The sequence below is a fragment of the Schistocerca nitens genome, chromosome 10 (genome assembly GCF_023898315.1).
Source record: "Schistocerca nitens isolate TAMUIC-IGC-003100 chromosome 10, iqSchNite1.1, whole genome shotgun sequence".
Taxonomy (NCBI): Eukaryota; Metazoa; Arthropoda; class Insecta; order Orthoptera; family Acrididae; genus Schistocerca; species Schistocerca nitens.
Window position 1 is genome coordinate 62,171,136 of NC_064623.1, and position 22,086 is coordinate 62,193,221.

The 22,086-nt window shown below is 44.6% G+C and overlaps 1 protein-coding gene across 1 annotated transcript in view; it reads left to right on the forward strand.

Annotated features, from left to right (window-relative positions):
* LOC126209867 (luciferin sulfotransferase-like) overlaps nucleotides 1-8,728 on the forward strand; it is a 108,469-nt gene extending 99,741 nt beyond the window's left edge. The window contains exon 7 of the mRNA XM_049938992.1: nucleotides 8,420-8,728. Within this exon, the coding sequence (XP_049794949.1) occupies nucleotides 8,420-8,728 (309 nt within the window). The remainder of the gene's footprint in view (nucleotides 1-8,419) is intronic.
* The last annotated feature ends 13,358 nt before the right edge of the window (nucleotides 8,729-22,086 follow it).

The following is a 22,086-nucleotide window of genomic DNA, read 5'->3' on the forward strand; positions in this document are numbered from 1 at the left end:
CACGAGTGTACTGCCGGTCTATAGTGTCCAACGGGCACAATATTTCGGCGATCATACATGTCGCCATCATCAGGTGAACTAACGGACTGAGCTCCTGTGAACGTGCCGGCACGGAGATCCGTACGCTATGGCTGCTCAGAGGGAACTGGGTTCGGTCGCGGCGGCCGCCGATTTAAATACCCTCCGCCCGCGGCGCGCTCCCTCCGCCGTCCGCGCTCCGCGCCGCGGTCGCCCGGTGCAACAGATTGCGACGGCGTCTGAGATGACGTCGGTGTGATGGCTCTGTCCGCCGTGGTCGTCACAACTATACGTTTGCTCGATTTACTCTTGATTAACCCAATCGCTGGTTCCCAAGCCTCGCTAAGATTATAGTCGTCATTGGTGCGAATTTCGATGGCCTCTCTAACAACGCTGTCCCAGAATCTCGATGTCTGTACCAGAATCCTCGTGCGTTCATACTCCATAGCGTGATTTTCCGACAAACAATGTTCAGCGACCGCCGACTTGCTCGGATACATCAGTCGAGTGTGCCTCTGGTGTTCACGTCATCGATCCTCGACGGTACGCATCGACTGACCAATATACGACTTGCCACTTTCACACGGAATCTGGTACACGCCGGCCTTCCTCAGACCGAGGTCATCTTTGGCGCTTCCCACCAGTGCACGTGTTTTATTAGGAGAACAAAACAGAGTTCCGACCCGGTGTTTCTTCAAAATGCAGGCGATTGTCCCCGAGAGTGCGCCTGTATATGGAATAAACGCTGTGCCCACCTCCTCCCTCGTCATTTCATCCATCTCCACAGGTTGTGCTGTAGTGGTTGGGCGGAGGGCACGTTGAATCTGCTCAGTCCGTCAGTTCACCTGATGATGGCGACATATATGATCGCCGAAATATTGTGCCCGTTGGACACTGTAGACCGGCAGTACACCCGTGGATATTTTGATTATCAAATACGCCGGGAGAAACTCAAGAATCATAAATAACATATAATTCGTTTATATTGACATATAAAAATATGCAACGAAAAGTTGTTTTAGGTAGAACTTTGTTGTACTAGCAAATTTTTCTCAGACTTGTTTCACACGCTGATGAGCCAAAACATTATGACTGCCTGCTTGATAGCTTGTTAGTCCATCTTTGGAACGAAGTACTTCACTGATTCTGCGCGCCAGGATCCAACAATTCGTTGGTACTTTTGTGGAGGCATGTGGTATTAAATGTCTGCGCACAGGTCACATAATTGGCGTAAATAACGGGCCGGTAATTTGCGTATGCGGTGACGGCGCCCGATAGTGACCCACATGGGTTCCACAGCATTTACATCAGGCGAATTTAGTCGCGGAGACATCAACGTGAGTTCACGATAATGCTCCTCAAACTACTGCAGCACTGTTCTGGCTCCGAGACACGGACAAGATGAATCGCCGTCGGGGAAGACATCAAGCATGAAGGGATGCAGATGGTTCGCAGCCATCAGCGTGCCTTCGATTACTACCACAGGTCCCATGCATCTACATCTACATCTACATCTACATGATTACTCTGCAATTCACATTTAAGTGCTTGGCAGAGGGTTCATCGAACCACAATCATACTATCTCCCTACCATTCGACTCCCGAACAGCGCGCGGGAAAAACGAACACCTAAACCTTTCTGTTCGAGCTCTGATTTCTCTTATTTCATTTTGATGATCATTCCTACCTATTTAAGTGGGGCTCAACAAAATATTTTCGCATTCGGAAGAGAAAGTTGGTGACTAAAAGTTCGTAAGTAGATCTCGCCGCGACGAAAAACATTTTTGCTTTAATGACTTCCATCCCAACTCGCGTATCATATCTGCCACATTCTCTCCCCTATTACGTGATAATACAAAACGAGCTGCCCTTTTTTGCCCCCTTTCGATGTCCTCCGTCAATCCCACCTGGTAAGGGTCCCACACCGCGCAGCAATATTCTAACGGAGGACGAACGAGTGTAGTGTAAGCCGTCTCTTTGGTGGACTTGTTGCGTCTTCTAAGTGTCCTGCCAATGAAACGCAACCTTTGGCTCGCCTTCCCCATAATATTATCTATGTGGTCTTTCCAACTGAAGTTGTTCGTAATTTTTACACCCGGGTACTTAGTTGAATTGACAGCCTCGAGAATTGTACTATTTATCGAGTAATCGAATTCCAACGGATTTCTTTTGGAACTCATGTGGATCACCTCACACTTTTCGTTATTTAGCGTCAACTGCCACCTGCCACACCATACAGCAATCTTTTCTAAATCGCTTTGCAAGTGATACTGGTCTTCGGATGACCTTACTAGACGGTAAATTACAGCATCATCTGCGAACAACCTAAGAGAACTGCTCAGATTGTCACCCAGGTCATTTATGTAGATCAGGAACAGCAGAGGTCCCAGGACGCTTCCCTGGGGAACACCTGATATCACTTCAGTTTTACTCGATGATTTGCCGTCTATTACTACGAACTGCTACCTTCCTGACAGGAAATCACGAATCCAGTCGCACAACTGAGACGATACTCCATAGACCCGCAGCTTGATCAGAAGTCGCTTGTGAGGAACGGTGTCAAAAGCTTTCCGGAAATCTAGAAATACGGAATCAACTTGAGATCCCCTTTCGATAGCGGCCATTACTTCGAGCGAATAAAGAGCTAGCTGCGTTGCACAAGAACGATGTTTTCTGAAACCATGCTGATTACGTATCAATAGATCGTTCCCTTCGAGGTGATTCATAATGTTTGAATACAGTATATGCTCCAAAACCCTACTGCAAACCGACGTCAATGATATAGGTCTGTAGTTCGATGGATTACTCCTACAACCCTTCTTAAACACTGGTGCGACCTGCGCAATTTTCCAATCTGTAGGTACAGATCTATCGGTGAGCGAGCGGTTGTATATGATTGCTAAGTAGGGAGCTATTGTATCAGCGTAATCTGAAAGGAACCTAATCGGTATACAATCTGGACCTGAAGATTTGCCCGTATCAAGCGATTTGAGTTGCTTCGCAACCCCTAAGGTATCTACTTCTAAGAAACTCATGCTAGCAGCATGCAAGCACAGAAAACTGTCTGAAGTATCCCACCAGTCTGTCTCCTTGGCACGCAACACATTTCTGAGGCGCCGTTCACCTCTTGACGGCGTTTATGGAGACGACCATCCACCAAATGCAGAAAAAATGCGATTCACCTCGAAGATCCGATATATTTCCATTGACCAACGCTTACGGTCTATCCGATAACATATGCGGTTGGACAGAAAGTTTTCTAACAGGAAGCAGTATGTCCTCCTGAACGGGGTGACTTCAACAGAAACAAGAGTAACTTCAGGTGTGCCCCAGGGCAGCGTAATAGATCCTCTGCTTTTTACGATTTGCATAAACGATCTGGTTGATGGTATTGACAGCGGCCTTAGGCTGTTTGCCGATGATGCTGTAGTCTACAGGAAAGTAGTGTCACACGAAAGTTGTGAACAAATCAGTGAGGATTTGCAGAAAATAAATGCGTGGTGTAATGACTGGCAGTTATATCTCAATATTATTAAGTGTAAATTACTGCGTATAACGAGGCGAAAATCCCCATTAATGTACGAGTACAAAATAAATGCCCAGTCTTTGGAAGCGGTAACGTCCGCCAAGTATCTGGGTGTGACTATTCGAAATGATCTCAAGTGGAATGATCAGATTACACAAGTAACGGGTAAGGCGAACTCTAGATTGTGTTTTATTGGTAGAATCCTGAAGCGATGCAGTCCTTCAACAAAGGAAATAGCTTACAATACGTTAGTTCGTGCAGTCTTATTGTTCGTCTGTATGGGACCCTTACCAGTTGGGTCTGATTCAAGAGATTGATAAGGTGCAAAGAAGAGCGGCAAGATTCGTGACTGGTACATTGAGCCATCGCGAGAGCGTTACAAATCTCATAGAAAGTTTGAAGTGGGACACACTTGTAGATAGACGACGCGCTGAACAGAAGGGGCTGCTCACTAATTCCGAAATCCGATCTTCACCGTGGATATAGAGCATATACTATTACCACAAACTTTCAAATCGCGCGATGATCACCATTCAAAGATAAGGGAAATAAGAGCTCGTACTGAGGCGTTCAGACAGTCGTTTTTCCCTCGCGCGATCCGCGAATGGAGCAGATGGGGGGGGGAATATGACTTTGGCGTGAATTGTGCCCTCCGCCATAAACCGCTAGGTGACTAGCGGAGTATACATGTAGATGTAGAATGCCGATGGTCCCTTGGCCACTGCACTCGTAACTGACGATGTCGTTGTGACGACATGTGAACACGTAGGAGTAGTCTGCTGCGGAGATCCATGTTCAACCATGTACGATGAAAGGTGTGCTCCGAAACACTAATGCGTGCCCCAACATTGTGCTCTTTCGGCAGAAACACGACAGATCACCATCTGTCCTAATTTACAGAGCAGACAAGCCTTCGAAGCCCACGTTCTGTGAAGAGATGGACGTCCAACCATTTAGCGCCTAGTGGTAATTTCACTGTCCTGCTACCTCTTCCCTTGGTGCTGATGACAGTAGCACGTGAACATTTGACCATCTTCACCATCATCATCATCATCATCAACACCATTTAAGACTGATTATGCCTTTCAGCGTTCAGTCTGGAGCATAGTCCCCCTTATAAAATTCCTCCATGATCCCCTATTCAGTGCTAACATTGGTGCCTCTTCTGATGTTAAGCCTATTACTTCAAAATCATTCTTAACCGAATCCAGGTACCTTCTACTCGGTCTACCCCGACTCCTCCTACCCTCTACTGCTGAACCCATGAGTCTCTTGGGTAACCTTGCTTCTCCCATGCGTGTAACATGACCCCACCATCTAAGCCTGTTCGCCCTGACTGCTACATCTATAGAGTTCATTCCCAGTTTTTCTTCGATTTCCTCATTGTGGACACCCTCCTGCCATTGTTCCCATCTACTAGTACCTGCAATCATCCTAGCCACTTTCATATCCGTAACCTCAACCTTGTTGATAAGGTAACCTGAATCCACCCAGCTTTCGCTCCCATACAACAAAGTTGGTCGAAAGATTGAACGGTGCACAAATAACTTTGTCTTGGTACTGACTTCCTTCTTGCAGAAGAGAGTAGATCGTAGCTGAGCGCTCACTGCATTAGCTTTGCTACACCTCGCTTCCAGTTCTTTCACTATGTTGCCATCCTGTGAGAATATGCATCCTAAGTACTTGAAACTGTCCACCTGTTCTAACTTTGTTCCTCCTATTTGGCACTCAATCCGTTTATATCTCTTTCCCACGACATTACTTTCGTTTTGGAGATGCTAATCTTCATACCATAGTCCTTACATTTCTGATCTAGCTCTGAAATACTACTTTGCAAACTTTCAATCGAATCTGCCATCACAACTAAGTCATCCGCGTATGCGAGACTGCTTATTTTGTGTTCACATATCTTAATCTCACCCAGCCAGTCTATTGCTTTCAACAAACGATCCATAAATAATATGAACAACAGTGGAGACAGGTTGCAGCCTTGTCTTACCCCTGAAACTACTCTGAACCATGAATTCAATTTACCGTCAACTCTAACAGCTGCCTGACTATCTATGTAAAGACCTTTAATTGCTTGCAAAAGTTTGCCTCCTATTCCATAATCTCGTAGAACAGACAATAACTTCCTCCTAGGAACCCGGTCATATGCCTTTTCTAGATCTATAAAGCATAGATACAATTCCCTGTTCCACTCGTAACACTTCTCCATTATTTGCCGTAAGCTAAAGATCTGGTGCTGACAACTTCTAAGAGGCCTAAACCCACACTGATTTTCATCCAAGTTGTCCTCAACTAATACTCGCACTTTCCTTTCAACAATACCTGAGAAGATTTTACCCACAACGCTGATTAAAGAGGTACCTCTGTAGTTGTTACAATCTTTTCTGTTTCCATTTTTAAGGATTGGTGTGATTACTGCTTTCGTCCAGTCTGATGGAACCTGTCCCGACTCCCACGCCATTTCAATTTTCCTGCGTAATAATAATCTACCCTTCGTCAAAGTCGTCTATCTCGAAGGATTTCCTCATTTGCAGCCCATATCTTCGCTTGTCATCCCCCGGCCCTTGTCTGCTGCACTTACATACTTTTGTTACCGCGCCAAGTGCTTCGTCGTTTCAGAGATTCTCGTTTTCAGCCGCAGCGCCACAACAATATGCCCTTTGTGAAAACCGCTTAGATCAGTGCATTTCCGCATTTGCGGCCCGTATCTTCGCTATGGCTGCCGATCCGTCTCTCCCGCTTGCATTCTTTCCTTACAGCGCACGTGTCCGCAACACCTCCAGGAGGCATTCATAATGTCTGAGCTCATCATTGCGGTCCTTGTGCGTCTTCTTCCTATAGACGCAGTGACCCAACGTACCGGCCGGATTTCTCTTGGTCAAAGTGATCAAGAAGAGTTGGCATCCGTTCTCTTCTGTCTCCACAGTGATATTGCCACGTATCAAGCTGACTAGAAGGTCCGTCTCGTCCATGCGTAACCATCAGAACAAATTCTGTCGAGTTCTTGACACGATGTGGTCAGTGAACAACGAGTGGTTTTAGTAACTGCGCTAGATGCTTCGCTATCCCATATGTCGGTGAATTTATGGTGTTCAGTATAAGACGCAGTGGGACATTCTTCTTATAGATCTTCGGGAGGACATCCAGGTGCCAGTGCCTCCTGATGCTGTTTATGTCAAGTCCTGAGCTGTTGAGAACACGCCGAGAAAGCGTGCAATCACAGGTTCGGTTTAATTATTGTTTTCTAATAAAAGTGTCATTTCTTTTCATCTCATTGCTTATTTATTTCAGTTACATTCTGCACTATATTTTAGCAGTTCTTTCTATGTGTGGTCCAAGTTTCATCGAGGTATGTTACATTCCAGTGAAACATCACGCGAAAGTTAATTTCGTCGTTAAATTTTGGACACCAGTGTATTTACGTACACTACTGGCCATTAAAATTGCTACACCAAGAAGAAAAAAAATGGGTCAAATGGCTCTGAGCACTATGGGACTTAACATCTGTGGTCATCAGTCCCCTAGAACTTAGAACTACTTAAACCTAACTAACCTAAGGACATCACACACATCCATGCCCGAGGCAGGATTCGAACCTGCGACCGTAGCAGTCGCGCGGTTCCGGACTGAGCGCCTAGAACCGCTAGACCACCACGGCCGGCCACCAAGAAGAAATGGAGATGACAAACGGGTATTCATTGGACAAATATATCATACTAGAACTAACATCTGATTACATTTTCACGCCCTTACAGTACCTGCAACATGCAGTCGGGCATTATCCTGCTGAATGTAGTGTTTCGCAGGGATCGAATGAAAGGTAGAGCCACGGGTCGTAACACATCTGAAATGTAACGTCCACTGTTCTAAGTACCGTCAATGCAAACAAGAGGTGACCGAGACGTGTAACCAATGGCACCCCATACCATCACGCCGGGTGATACGCCAGTATGGCGATGACGAATACACGCTTCCAACGTGCGTTCACCGCGATGTCGCCAAACACGGATGCGACCATCATGACGGCTTAAACAGAAGCTGGATTCATCCGAAAAAATGACGTTTTGCCATTCGTGCATCCAGGTCCGTCGTAGAGTACACCATCGCAGGCGCTCCTGTCTGTGATACACCGTCAAGGGTAACCGCAGCCACGGTCTCCGAGCTGAAAGTCCATGCTGCTGCAAACGTCGTCGAACTGTTCGTGCAGATGGTTGTTGTCTTGCAAACGTCCCCATCTGTTGACTCAGGGATCGAGACGTGGCTGCACGATCCATTACAGCCATGCGGATAAGAGCCTGTCATATCGACTGCTAGTGATACGAGGCCGTTGGCATCCAGCACGACGTTCCGTATTACCCTCCGGAACCCACCAATTCCATATTGTGCTAACAGTCATTGGATCTCGACCAACGCGAGCAGCAATGTCGCGATACGATAAACCGCAATCGCGATAGGCTACAATCCGACCTTTATCAAAGTCGGAAACGTGATGGTACGCATTTCTACTCCTTAAACGAGGCATCACAACAACTTTTCACCAGGCGACGCGGGTCAACTGCTGTTTGTGTTTGAAAAAAGGGTTGGAAACTTTCCCCATGTCAGCACGTTGTAGGTGTCGCCACTGGCGCCAACCTTGTGTGAATGCTCTGAAAAGCTAATCATTTGCATTTTACAGCATCTTCTTCCTGTCGGTTAAATTTCGCGTCTGTAGCACGTCATCTTCGTGGTGTAGCATTGTTAATGGCCAGGAGTGTATATCTGTATTGGAATACGCATGCCTATACCAGTTTCTTTGTCGCTTCAGTGTAAATACGCACTGTGGTGAGGTTCCCACGAAGCTATACGGGTGTACGTCTGACCTTGCAGGACCTGGCTGCCGTGGTCCGCAAGGTGGCGGACTTCCTGGAGAGGCCGGTGCCGGCCGAGAAGCTGCCGCAGCTGCTGGACCACCTCAGCTTCCAGAAGATGCGCGACAACCGCGCCGTCAACTTCGAGGGCCTGGTGGACGACCAGCGCGTGGGGGTCGGACTGCGGCCCACCTCCTCCGACCAGACCTTCATGCGCAGCGGCAAGGTGGGCGACGGCCGCGAGAAGCTCTCCCCGGAGATCCAGCAGCGGGTGGACGCCTGGACGCGGGCCTGTCTCGAGGGCTCCGGATACGATGGGCCACGCTGACACCGGCCGACGTTCCGATCCTCACAACGCTTCCAGCCTTTCACCCTCTCCTATTTATATTAACAAACGCAAATAAAAGTATTTTCTGTAAACAATGGTGCACAAATTCAGTATACACAACTGGACATTAAAATTGCTACACCACGATGATGACGTGCTACAGACTCGAAATTGAAGAAGATGCTGTCATATGCAAATCATTAGCTTTTCACAGCATTCACACACGGTTGGCGCCGGTGGCGACACCTACAACTTGCTGACATGGGGAAAGCTTCCAACCGATTTCTCATACACAAACAGCAGTTGACCGGCGTTGTTGTGATGACTCGTGTAAGGAGGAGAAATGCGTACCATCACGTTTCCGACTTTGATAAAGGTCGGATTGTAGCCTATCGCGATTGCGGCTTATCGTATCGCGACATTGGTGCTCGCGTTGGTCGAGGTCCAATGACTGTTAGCAGAGTATGGACTCGGTGGGTTCAAGAGGGTAAAACGGAACGCCGTGCTGGATCCCAACGACCTCGTATCTCTAGCAGTTGAGATGACAGGCATCTTATCCGCATGGCTTTAACGGATCGTGCAACCACGTCTCGATCTCTGAGTCAACAGATCGGGACGTTTGCAAGACAACAACCATCTGCACGAACAGTTCGACGGCGTTTGCAGCAGCATGGAGTATCAGCTCGGAGACCATGGCTGCGGTTACCCTTGACACTGCATCACAGACAGAAGCGCCTGCGATGGTGTACTCTACGACGGACCTGGATGCACGAATGGCAAAACGTCATTTTTCCGGATGAATCCAGGTTCTGTTTACAGCATCATCATGGTCGCATCCGTGTTTGGCGACATCGCGGTGAACGCACATTGGAAGCGTGTATTCGTCATCGCCATACTGGCGTATCACCAGGAGTGATGGTATGGGGTGCCATTGGTTACACGGTCACCTCTTGTTCGCATTGACGGCACTTTGAACAGTGGACGTTACATTTCAGATGTGTTACGACCCGTGGCTCTACCTTTCATTCGATCCCTGCGAAACCCTACATTTCAGCAGGATAATGCTCGACCGCATGTTGCAGGTGATGGTACTCATTTCTGGATGCAGAAAATGTTCGACTGCTGTCCTGTCCAGCACATTCTCCAGATCTCTCACCAACTGAAAACGTCTGGTTAATGTTGGCTGGGCAACTGGCTCGTCACAATACGCCAGTAACTACTCTTGATGAACTGTGGTATCGTGTTGAAGCTGCATGGGCAGCTGTACCTGTACACGCCATCCGAGCTCTGTTTGACGCAATGCCCAGCCGTATCAAGGCCATTACTACGGCTAGAGGTGGTTTTTGTGGGTACTGATTTCTCAGGATCTATGCACTCAAATTGCGTGAAAATGTAATAACATGTCAGTTATAGTATAATATATTTGTCCAATGAGTACCCGTCTATCATATGCATTTCTTTTTGGTGTAGCAATTTTAATGGTCAGTAGTGTACTTAAAGAACGGCAACTTGAAACCACCAGAAGCTGCATTAATGTGTGTTTATTTATAAACAAACAATCTGTGGTAAAGCGACCATCTTCAAGTCACGCAAGTACTAACAAGGAGCCTCTTGAGTGTGAGATCGCAAAAGGGAACTGATATTTACGCCTTTCGAAGCCCCAGATATTGTCTACCACGCTACCACAATATCGGCTGCTAATGGCACAGAGGAGGGAACTCAAGGTAATCAGTGGTGAGTACAGCATGAGGCTACGGAGCGTAGCTGAACTGCTTAGTCTACTAGTAACTCATAACAGCGATACAGTGCTAGTGGCGGTGATGCGAAGCAGAGGAATAGCAACGATAAAAAAGCAAACTTTGCATTGCATCTTGTAACACTCCCTTATAATTTGGTGTATCCGCTCGTTCGCGGTTCTGAATAGCAGCCCAAATAAATAATTAATTAATGTGACCGTGTACCTAATGGGGCTGGCAAATCGGAATGGACTGCTACGGAGATGTTACATTCCATCTTTGTCCTTCTCAAATGCTGTAATAATGAACTGTCTGTTGGCAAGAAGAACAGCAAACACAGCTTCACTAATCAAGACCTATATTCGTATCAAAAACACAAAAATAAGGAGACAGCCACTGCCTTCGTCATACACTGTTAATAACGGCTAATCTCAGCACAGGTTTCTTCGTTATTCATAATCGTCACACGCAAAATACAATCACTGTAATCCAACACTGCAATCCAAATAATGCCGGCGCGGTAGACGCGGAATCTCAATAACGGCACCCAAATATCACTGATTACACTTGTAATTAAACTTCTTCACTTTCCCGTATAATACTAACACAAAGGGGTTAAACCGCGGCGATGGGCACTCCCTTTGTCGGTAATTTGCATTATTTCAACTGCTGGCTTCTGCACAGCTCTGCCCGCCTCGCGGGAACCTACCCAACACACACTGACTACTACTCCACCCTCGCTCTCGCGACCTGACACACTAATCGATAGTTGCCCTGTCGACCTGTGTGAGTGCAAACTTAGTAGTAAGGGCCTGCGGACCCCTTACATCCCCGCCCTCGAAAACTTCTTTAGAGCCGCAGGCGAAAAAGAATCGGCAAGGGATTTAAACATTGCTACATTTGAACAAACACACAGTGTAAATAATTAATGAAATTACAATTCACTAAATAATCCCTCGACTCCGGTAGTGGGCTGCCTCCACAATAATTTTACCAAAAGGTTATACATCTCATAAACATGGCATTGTCCAAATTACAATTTTTATATCAACCAGCAATAGTCCTCTCTAGTCCAATATTGAATGAAACACACAACATATACACTCAAAAATTATTACTTAAACACAGGACATATGAATTACTATACTACAAATTAGTTATTACAGGTTTTATACTCATTCTTAGATAATTTTCGACATGAAATATGCAATTCTAATTGTAACACATCACAAAACACAATGCAAATAAACCTTTCCCTCTTTCAAATGTGCATTTTACATCTAAATGTTCTAACCATGTCCTACCCCACTACATCAAGGAGCTTGAACACTCTCAGTTCAGACATTGGCCCTAATCGAGTTCATCTCGTCTGGGTTATTTCTGCTCTCGTGTGAGTAGTACCTTTTTATGTTTTCCACATGCTCCTTACCATGCACTCTCTTTGTCCGTGCATATTCCAACTCCACAGTGTTAGGATGACCAATTTTTATAATCCTGTACGGTCCCTTATAAACGTGGTTAAACTTATGTATTTCAGAGTTTATTTTCTTTGATCTAGCATGAACCTTTACTAATACCAGGTCTCCCACTCGGTAAGTTATCGGTTTCACTAGCTTGTCGTGTCTTTCCTGTCTTTTCCTAGCCTTCTCCTTCATACTTAATTCCACCAGCTCCAATTTCCTTTCCCAGGTCAATGAACTTCCTGGTGGGTAGACTACCAACTCACGAAAAATACTATCGGGTTCTTGATTGAGCAATACTTCACATGGGGCAAACCCCGTAGAATAATGTGGGAGGTGATTCCTAACCCGCTCAAATTCTTCCAGATATTCTTTCCATGAACCATGCTTCCTATGACAGTAGGTTCGGCATAAACGGTTCAAATCCTTCATTGTTCGTTCCGCCGGGTTAGAAGCTGGCCTATACCTAGAAATGGCAATTTGCTCTATTCCGTGCTCCCTTAGCATCTCTGTCCATTCCTTTGACCTGAACTGTGACCCATTATCACTCAAAATTCGCTTAGGAATACACAGCTTTTGAAAATAGTCTTTCTCAAAATGGTTAATGATGGCTCTACTAGTAGCTTTCTTCAATGGGTAAAATTTTATATACTTGGAAACCAGTTCTTCCACTACTAAGATTTGTGTGTAATTCCCTCGTGAGGCAGGAAGTGGCCCAAAGAGATCCACTGCAACTATATCCTTAATTGCTGTTGGTACAATTGGATGCATATATCCTTTGTGCTGTACTGTCGTCGTTTTAGATTTCTGACAGGTGTCACATGTACTCAGTATTTTACGTATACGCCTTCCCATGTTGTTGAACGCACAATCTAACTTCAACTTTTCCAGACACTTCTTCGGTCCATAATGCGCATTACTATAGTGCGTATACCAAATTAATTTTTCTACCACATGCTCAGGCACACAGAGTTTCCAGTTCTCCTCACTCTCCCTGTTTCTTTTATAAAGTATCCCATTGTGAATATAATAAAATGTGCGAATTCTTTCCTCTCCTGCACACCTGTATTTGTTTTTAATTGTCTTTAATTTCTCGTCCTCGTTCTGTTCCCTGTGCACATTCTTTAGGAACTTCCTTATGAATTCTTCATACTGTACTCCCTTCATTAGGTTAATCCTAACTTCTTCTCCTTCTGGCCTGTCCACCAACATTCCCCTCGAGTCAGCTGGCAATCTTGACAAAGCATCAGGTATTATGTGTGTTGCTCCTGGTTCATAAATTATCTCGAAGTCATAGTCCTGCAATGCCAGGGCCCATCGCGTCAGTCTGCTATGCCTCAACTTGCTTGTAGTCAGAAATGTAAGGGCCTTATGGTCAGTCACAACTTTCACATGCCTCCCGGCCAAATAATACCGGAAACGCTTAAACCCCCACACAATTGCCAATGCTTCCCTTTCAGTAATCGAATATTTCCTCTCCCAAGCATTTAAACTTCTGCTACCTAACGCTATTGTTCTTACACTCTCACCATTTCCGCTCCTTTCTATTTGGTACAAATGTATTCCTAGTCCATAGTCAGAGCTGTCTGCTCCTAAATAAAAATCCTTGGAAAAATCCGGGTGGTACAATATATCTGCATTATATAGTGCTTCCTTGATATTCTCAAACTCGGTTTGGCACTCTGCACTCCAATGCCACGGCATCCTCGCCTTGGTCAATTCCCTCATACTCGGGGCATTAAGTACAGATCCTTTGACAAATTTTCTATAAAACTCACAAACCCCGAAGAATGCTCGCAACTGTTTCTTACTATGGGGGGTCGGAAAATTTCTAATAGCCTCCATTTTACTGGGATCAGGATAGATACCCTCCTCGGATATTATATGGCCCAGAAATTTTATCTTTGATTTGCCAAATTCCGACTTGTCCAGGTTTACAGTTCCCCCGGCGGTTTCAAAAGCTGCCAAGATTGCATCCAGTCTATTCAAATGTTCTTCCCATGATTCGCTTGCTATCAAGAGGTCATCCATGTAGACGGTGACCTTCTTAAATAACTCCTCGCCTAGTATCTTATCCATCGCTCTTATAAATTCAGACACCGACACATTTAGCCCAAATGGCAACACTCTAAATTGATAGCACCTTCCTCCATAAGTAAATGCCGTATACTGGCGAGACTCTGTGGCCAATGGTATCTGCCAGTAACCAGCAGTCAAGTCGATACTACTAAGCACCCTTGCCCCTCGAAATTTTTGAATCAGTTCTTCTATAGTCTCTGGTTTGTCCCTCTCCGGTTCGATGATTTTGTTCACTGTTCGTGCATCCAAAACTATCCTCACCTTTCCATCCTTCTTATCAACGACAAATAGGGGGTTGTTGTATTGACTATTGGCCCTTTCTATAACACCAAGGTCCATCATCCTCTGTATTTCTTCATCTACTGCTCTTCGTTTCGCCTGGGGAATGGAATACTGTTTTATATTGAACGGTTTATGGTTCTTTATCTTTAGCTTACACTCCACCCCTTTCATGATACCTGGCCGTTGAGAAAATACTTTACAACGCCTGTATAATACTGTGGCTAATTTCTTCTTAGTCCACTCATCTAGGTGTGTCATCTCCTCCAACTTTTTACTGATCTTATCCTCTTTATGTTTCTCCTCTCGTACTAATCCCTCAAGGTATATCAACACTTCTTCTCCTAGTTCCTCTTCCCCGTATCCCATGGTGGGTTCCTCTTCATGACACAAATTTATTCTTCTGAATTCTTCCTCTTCTTCGATTGCACTCCCCTCAGCAAACTTTAACCTCTTCTCTTCTCCTTTTCTTCCTTTGACTTTGATAGTACCTTCATCAAAACTCACTACTGCATCAACTTCATTCAACCAATCTATCCCTAAAATAATTGATGTGTTCAATCCGGCCACCACCAGAAATGTTGCTTCGTATTCTTCTCCCTCTATCTCGAAGGTAATCAACACTTGTTCTTTAATAGGTTTACTCCTTGCACCCAACGCGTTCACAATTCTCACTCCACTCACTGGGAAACTAGGCAAGCTAACATTCGCTTTTAGTATCTGTTCATATAACCTTTTGGATATTGCACACGCTTCACTTCCAGTATCGACTAATGCCTCGATATTCAGTCCACATAACTTGATCCCTATCATGGGTAGCGTGGGTTCTTTGGGAATCCCACTTCTTTCCTCCAGTAGATCTTCTCTTAGGTCTCCACCATTGTCGTGTCTTAGTAGGTTTACCCTAGTCCTCGTAGCTCTCACTCCCGATCGGACTCATCTGGAGTGTCATTCAGTTTTCCGGTCTCTCCACCTCTTCTATATGCACTGTGTCATTCATTCGCCTATCCCATCTTCTCTCATGATCTCTTGGTTCTTCACTCCTTCTCCAATCATTTCTCCATTGACGTTCACCACCATGGTTCCTGTATCTATGACTGCCACCTCTTCCTCTATAATTAGACGAATTACCAAAATGATTCCTTGGGTCATTACTTCCCCCTCGGTTTTGATCATTAGCCTGATTGTGTCCCTGTGATCGAACAGATTCCAACTGTTCCAGTATCTCCATCAGGGCCTCCCTATTTTTAATTAGGCTCCCAGATATCGTTTCTTGCATTTTCTGATTCAATCTTCTTTTTATCGCCGATATCACTCAGGGGTTGTTCCAAGGTCACGTTCAATTCCCACAAATGTTCGGCAAACTCTCTCAACGTTCCCCTCCATGTACTAAGTGATTTGCGATGGAGTAGGTCCTCAATTGCTGCACATTGATGATTTGTGGACCAGTATTTCTTCAAGAATTCCTCTTCAAACTGATCATAACTAGTAGTCCCTTCCTTCTTCCTGACTCCCCAAGTGAAGGCCTCACCTTCCATTCTATCTATTGCAAATTGAATCTTGTCTGAGTCCTTAAGATGTGCTGGGAAAACTCCTTTTAGCAATTTCATAAATATCATTGGGTGCAACCCTCCTTTCGGTCTAAATTTCTGCCCTGTATTATTTTGGATGCACCGATTATCACTGCTCATCAATGTAACGATCTTACCTCCCCCAATGGCTAAGGTGGCATTGCTAATTCGTTTATCAATTTCTTCTGTCTTGCTCTCCAATTGCTGCACTCCCTGTTGTAACTGCTTGACCTCCATTTCAACCCTCTTGTTATCCTCTTCCCGTTGCACGGCTATAGCACTTCTCAGATTGACAGCTAGTTGGTTCTGCCTATCTCCTATCCCCTTAACCGCCTCATTGCATTGTCTCTGCATCTGCGTCACCTCAGCGATTCGATGATTGCAATTTGTTTCCACTTCGTTAATTCTTTCTCCCAATTCGGCTTTCGTTTCTTCAATATCGTCTTCTATCTTTTTTGTTAACTTTTCTTCCACCTTCTCCACGTCTTCCTGGATTTGGTCTATGTTCTTCTGTAGCTTCCTCTCTCTCTCGTCGATGTCCATCTTCAGTCGTTCTTGCAACTCCTGCATTTCCTTCTTCAAATTACATTCCATCTTCATTTGTGATGTTTTGATCTCTTGTAAATCTTCCTTTAGTGATTCTCTTGTTTCTTGTGAACTCTTCTCTAACGATGCGTTAGTTTCTTGTAAACCCTTCTCTAACGATGCGTTAGTTTCTTGTAAACCCTTCTCTAGCGATTCTCTGAGACCTTTCTCTAATAATTCTCGGGATATCCTTCCCTCTTCTCTAGTTTCTTGTAAATCTTCTTTTAGTGATTTGGTCCCCTTTAGCAACTCTGCTAACATCCACCGCATATCTGCATCCTCTGAAATTGGCTTATCTCTCGTCGTTTGTCTCGGTGTTTCGGGATAATTAGTTGAATGTGCTGATGGGCTTCCTAATGACAATCCACAATCACTAATTCCTGAATCATCTCTGTCTTCCTGTCCTATCCCTTTCCTTTCAACTACTGCCTCACAGACCTGCTTATCTTCCGTAGACATGTTTGGTTTATTTTTAATACACAGGCAAGTAATACAAAATAACCTCTAGTAACCCAAAAACACTCCTAATTACCATGAAACTAATCAAACAGTACCTGCAGTCTTTTCAGTTAATCCTCAAAATGATACAACATGCATGAGTACCGAACATCACAACTCTCAAAAACCTGATACTTTCCAATAACAATTTTCACATTCACCGTTTATGTAAAAATGTTTTAAACCAGATAATCACAACACTCACAAAATCTATAAATGTAAAATCCCCAAAAACAATTATCATTTAGACAGTGCAGTGTGCATAAATAAGTATGCAATATTTAAAAGTATGTGGCGCAAACTTTTCGGAAATTACTATAATTGGGCACTTTTCCTAATGTGAAATTCAGTTAAAAACTTTTTATTTATCGCGAAGACTGCACACTGCAATTTAATGTTATGTCAACCAGTCGTCTTCACTCACCAACCGACGTTACCGCGAGTCGCGATGTTTTGACGTTTGAGGTGGGCGTGGCGCTGTACTGCCGCCGGAGCTGCGTGAAGTTGAAGATCTGCGGCGAGACGACGTAGTTCTCCGTCGGCCGCTCCGTGGCGCTGCAGACGGGCGTAGTTTGTAGTTTGGCCGCTAGATGCCGGGACTGCGCTCGGTGTCTCGAAGTCGCGTCGCTCCGTGGTGGGATGTCGTGTGAAATCACCTCGCGGATCGAAGCTCTTTGGTGCAACTGCTATACAGGTCTGCGTGACGTCACTCAATAATTGCGTCGCCACAACACATTGTCGTCTGCCTAACAGTTTGTGGGTCCACACGAAGCTGTCCGATTTTCACTGTTCAAAAAGCAATTTCAGTCAAAATACTACCGCTAAACCCTTTTCTTAACAACTTTCGTGACGAAATCTTAGTTTGTTTTGCTATTTTACTGTTCACACGTGTCTTTCTTTGGCGTTTACTTTTCACAGTTTTTCGCGCGGATTTACGCGTTTGCACATTATAACATAGTCTATTGACACTATTATTCTCATCTAATATGACAAGAAAAAAGTTTAGTCACAATCGTAAGATATTATTACTTCGTATTGTTCAAAAATACACTGTTCTTTGTCGCGATTTTAAAGTTCCTACTCTGTCTCGATCCAAATTGAGAAAACACTTTCTTGCGTTAAGCAAAGTAAAATTACCTATTGTTCTTTATGATTCGTCCGAAAATTGCACTTGTCCTTTCACGGTAAGCCAAGGGTGTAACACTCCCTTATAATTTGGTGTATCCGCTCGTTCGCGGATCTGAATAGCAGCCCAAATAAATAATTAATTAATGTGACCGTGTACCTAATGGGGCTGGCAAATCGGAATGGACTGCTACGGAGATGTTACATTCCATCTTTGTCCTTCTCAAATGCTGTAATAATGAACTGTCTGTTGGCAAGAAGAACAGCAAACACAGCTTCACTAATCAAGACCTATATTCGTATCAAAAACACAAAAATAAGGAGACAGCCACTGCCTTCGTCATACACTGTTAATAACGGCTAATCTCAGCACAGGTTTCTTCGTTATTCATAATCGTCACACGCAAAATACAATCACTGTAATCCAACACTGCAATCCAAATAATGCCGGCGCGGTAGACGCGGAATCTCAATAACGGCACCCAAATATCACTGATTACACTTGTAATTAAACTTCTTCACTTTCCCGTATAATACTAACACAAAGGGGTTAAACCGCGGCGATGGGCACTCCCTTTGTCGGTAATTTGCATTATTTCAACTGCTGGCTTCTGCACAGCTCTGCCCGCCTCGCGGGAACCTACCCAACACACACTGACTACTACTCCACTCTCGCTCTCGCGACCTGACACACTAATCGATAGTTGCCCTGTCGACCTGTGTGAGTGCAAACTTAGTAGTAAGGGCCTGCGGACCCCTTACAATCTAAAACAGTTGCCGAACTTGACATTTCGTCAGAAAGGTACCCAAGTAATACCACAGAGTGAGAAAGACATGGCAGATGAAATATTAGCATTTCTGCAAGATTAGTCAGTGGAATGTATGATGTCGTATACCTTCGACTGTACTGACAATGTGCAGGAGGAGTACAATGACGACGATACGTGCTTAACAAGTGAAGGTGAGATTGAAGCAGGCGTCGAGCCAAGTAGTTCATTAACAAGGGATTTCTGATCGATTCCATATTTCTCGATTTCCAGAAGGCTTTTGACACTGTACCACACAAGCGGCTCGTAGTGAAATTGCGTGCTTATGGAATATCGTCTCAGTTAAGTGACTGGATTTGTAATTTCCTGTCAGAGGGGTCACAGTTCCTAGTAATTGACGGAAAGCCATTGAGTAAAACAGAAGTGATTTCTGGCGTTCCCCAAGGTATTGTTATAGGCCCTTTGCTCTTCCTTATCTATATAAACGATTTGGGAGACAATCTGAACAGCCGTCTTAGGTTGTTTGCAGATGACGCTGTCGTTTATCGACTAATAAAGTCATCAGAAGATCAAAACATACTTCAAAACGATTTAGAAAAGATATCTGAATGGCTGTTGACCCTAAATAGTGAAAAGTGTGAGGTCATCCACATGCGTACTCAAAGGAATTCGTTGAACTTCGGTTACACGATAAATCAGTCTAACCTAAAAGCCGTAAATTCAACTAAATACCTAGGTAGTACAGTTACGAACAACTTAAATTGGAAGGAACACATAGAAAATGTTGTGGGGAAGGCTAACCAAAGGCTGCGTTTTATTGGCAGGACACTTAGAAAATGTAACAGACCTACTAAGGAGACTGCCTACACTACGCTTGTCCGTCCTCTTTTAGAATACTGCTGCGCGGTGTGGGATCCTTACCAGACAGGACTGACGGAGTACATCGAAAAAGTTCAAAGAAAGGCAGCACGTTTTGTTTTATCACGAAATATGGGAGAGAGTGTCACAGAAATGATATAGGATTTGGGCTGGAAATCATTAAAAAAAGGCGTTTTTCGTTGCGACGGAATCTTCTCACGAAATTCCAATCACCAACTTTCTCCTCCGAATGCGAAAATATTTTGTTGACACCGACCTACATATGGAGAAACGATCGTCACGATAAAATGAGGAAATCAGAGCTCGCACGGAAAGATATAGGTGTTCGTTCTTTCCGCGCTGCTATACGAGATTGGAATAATAGAGAATTGTGAAGGTGTTTCGATGAGCCCTCAGCCAGGCACTTAAATGTGATCTGCAGAGTATCCATGTAGATGTAGATGTATTTCTTCCTTGTTCGGAGCCACAAATCCCATCTCCAGTAAAGGACAATCGCTATCCATGAAGTAGGTACTAAACATAATTATGTACATGGAAGTTCGTCCGAAGCATAGTAAAAGAACAATTATGAACAGATTTTGAATAAGTCAGCAACAATATGACCGTGGAGTGCATAAGAGAAACTACGGATATTCAAGGGAGGACAGGGCGCACTTGTTACAAAAACTGATGTTTGCGCGTTTCAAGGATGCTCAACAGGCCGGCCGGAGTGGCCGAGCGGTGCTATGCGCTACAGTCTGGAACCGCGCGACCGGTACGGTCGCAGGTTCGAATCCTGCCTCGGACATGGATTTGTGTGATGTCCTTAGGTTAGTTAGGTTTAAGTAGTTCTAAGTTCTAGGGGAATGATGACCACAGCAGTTAAGTCCCATAGTGCTCAGAGCCATTTGAATCATTTTGATGCACAATATAGATGTGGAAGACGTAAGATAACGAATTTTCAAAGTGTCAACTTGGCGCTACACAGAAACTACGGAATCGACCCGAAAATTTTTAGGAAAGGTAAACAAACTTATTCCATCGTTCAGCAAGGAATTTGTTTTCAACTCCGACCATTCAGGATTTGAAAAGGAAATGTATATGAAAGGACACCTGGAAATTAAAGATACCATGAGAAGTGTATCAAAATCAAGTAACACCAATGCCTCAACGCTTTCATATACAATTATGCCGCCTGTTAATATCGATGGTGAAGGAGACCTGGCAGTTAGACCTACTAAGAGAATTGCACCAAGATCAACTAACATCGATCCTTTAACACTTTCGTATACAGTTATGCCGCCTGTTATTATGGTGATAAATTGCCTGGACAATTGTTTATTGAGCTGCAACAAGTTGGAGGTGTTCTGACCCTATGATTCTTTCTCGTGTGTCAGTAGGGAAACTCTGGGTCGCAACAAGAAAGAGTGGGAAAATGGGCATAAGGGAATTATAACTATGGTATGAGCACTGATTTTGGCCAATTACTGGTCAAAAAATTCGCTTTTGCTTGATTCCTGGTCTGTGTATAAAAATCACATTCCTTTAGAGCAAGGCATCCCTCCTGGAAAGTATGTGACGTTGAGTTTCATAACACCTGGAACCACTGGATAAATTCAGCCTTTGGATGTTCGCTTTTTCCCGTGCCTATAAAACACATTATCGCACTATCCGCAGCTGCGCGTTAAAGGATAGCCAGTTTCACTATAAACTCCACGGCAGACTGTGTTGCATACGGTTGCATTCCATCAACTCCCATTACCCCGTCACACCAACATGATACCATCTGTATTCTGTAAGAGTGGCGTCTTAGCTGAACGCCCTGCACCCCAAGGAGTTCGCCTCCGCAGTTCATGGTGGGAACCCTTGTGATCACCGTGGCGCGCCAGTTCTTATTCGGTGTTCACGATGCAAGTTAATGGTTTGTTTTGAAGTTTCCTTGAATGTTGACGACGTGCATGTTGTTAAGTGTAATGCATCCATCGCATCTCTGCACCTCCTGGATAGCCATTGTCTCCTGATGCACCTGGTGAGAAATCAGCAGCTACCATCTTACTGTCGTAGTTGTTAACACAACGCCTTCAGATGAACCTCACTAAAGGGTGAACTTATGATCTCGCACGCAAGGGGCTCCTTGTAATTACCTCTGGGATTTGATAAGACGACTGCACAAAAGACCTAGAAAACATACCAGAGGTAACAGCATCTCTCCAAGTTCGATTTGTAACATGTGCCGTGTGCCACAAAGTGTGATCACAAGATTATGGCAACGATTCCAGCAGACAGGAAACGTGTCCAAGCCCTACAGTACGGGACGTCCACAGTGTACAACACCACAAGAAGGCCGATATCTCACCATCAGTGCCCGCAGACGGCCACGGAGTACTGCAGATAGCCTTG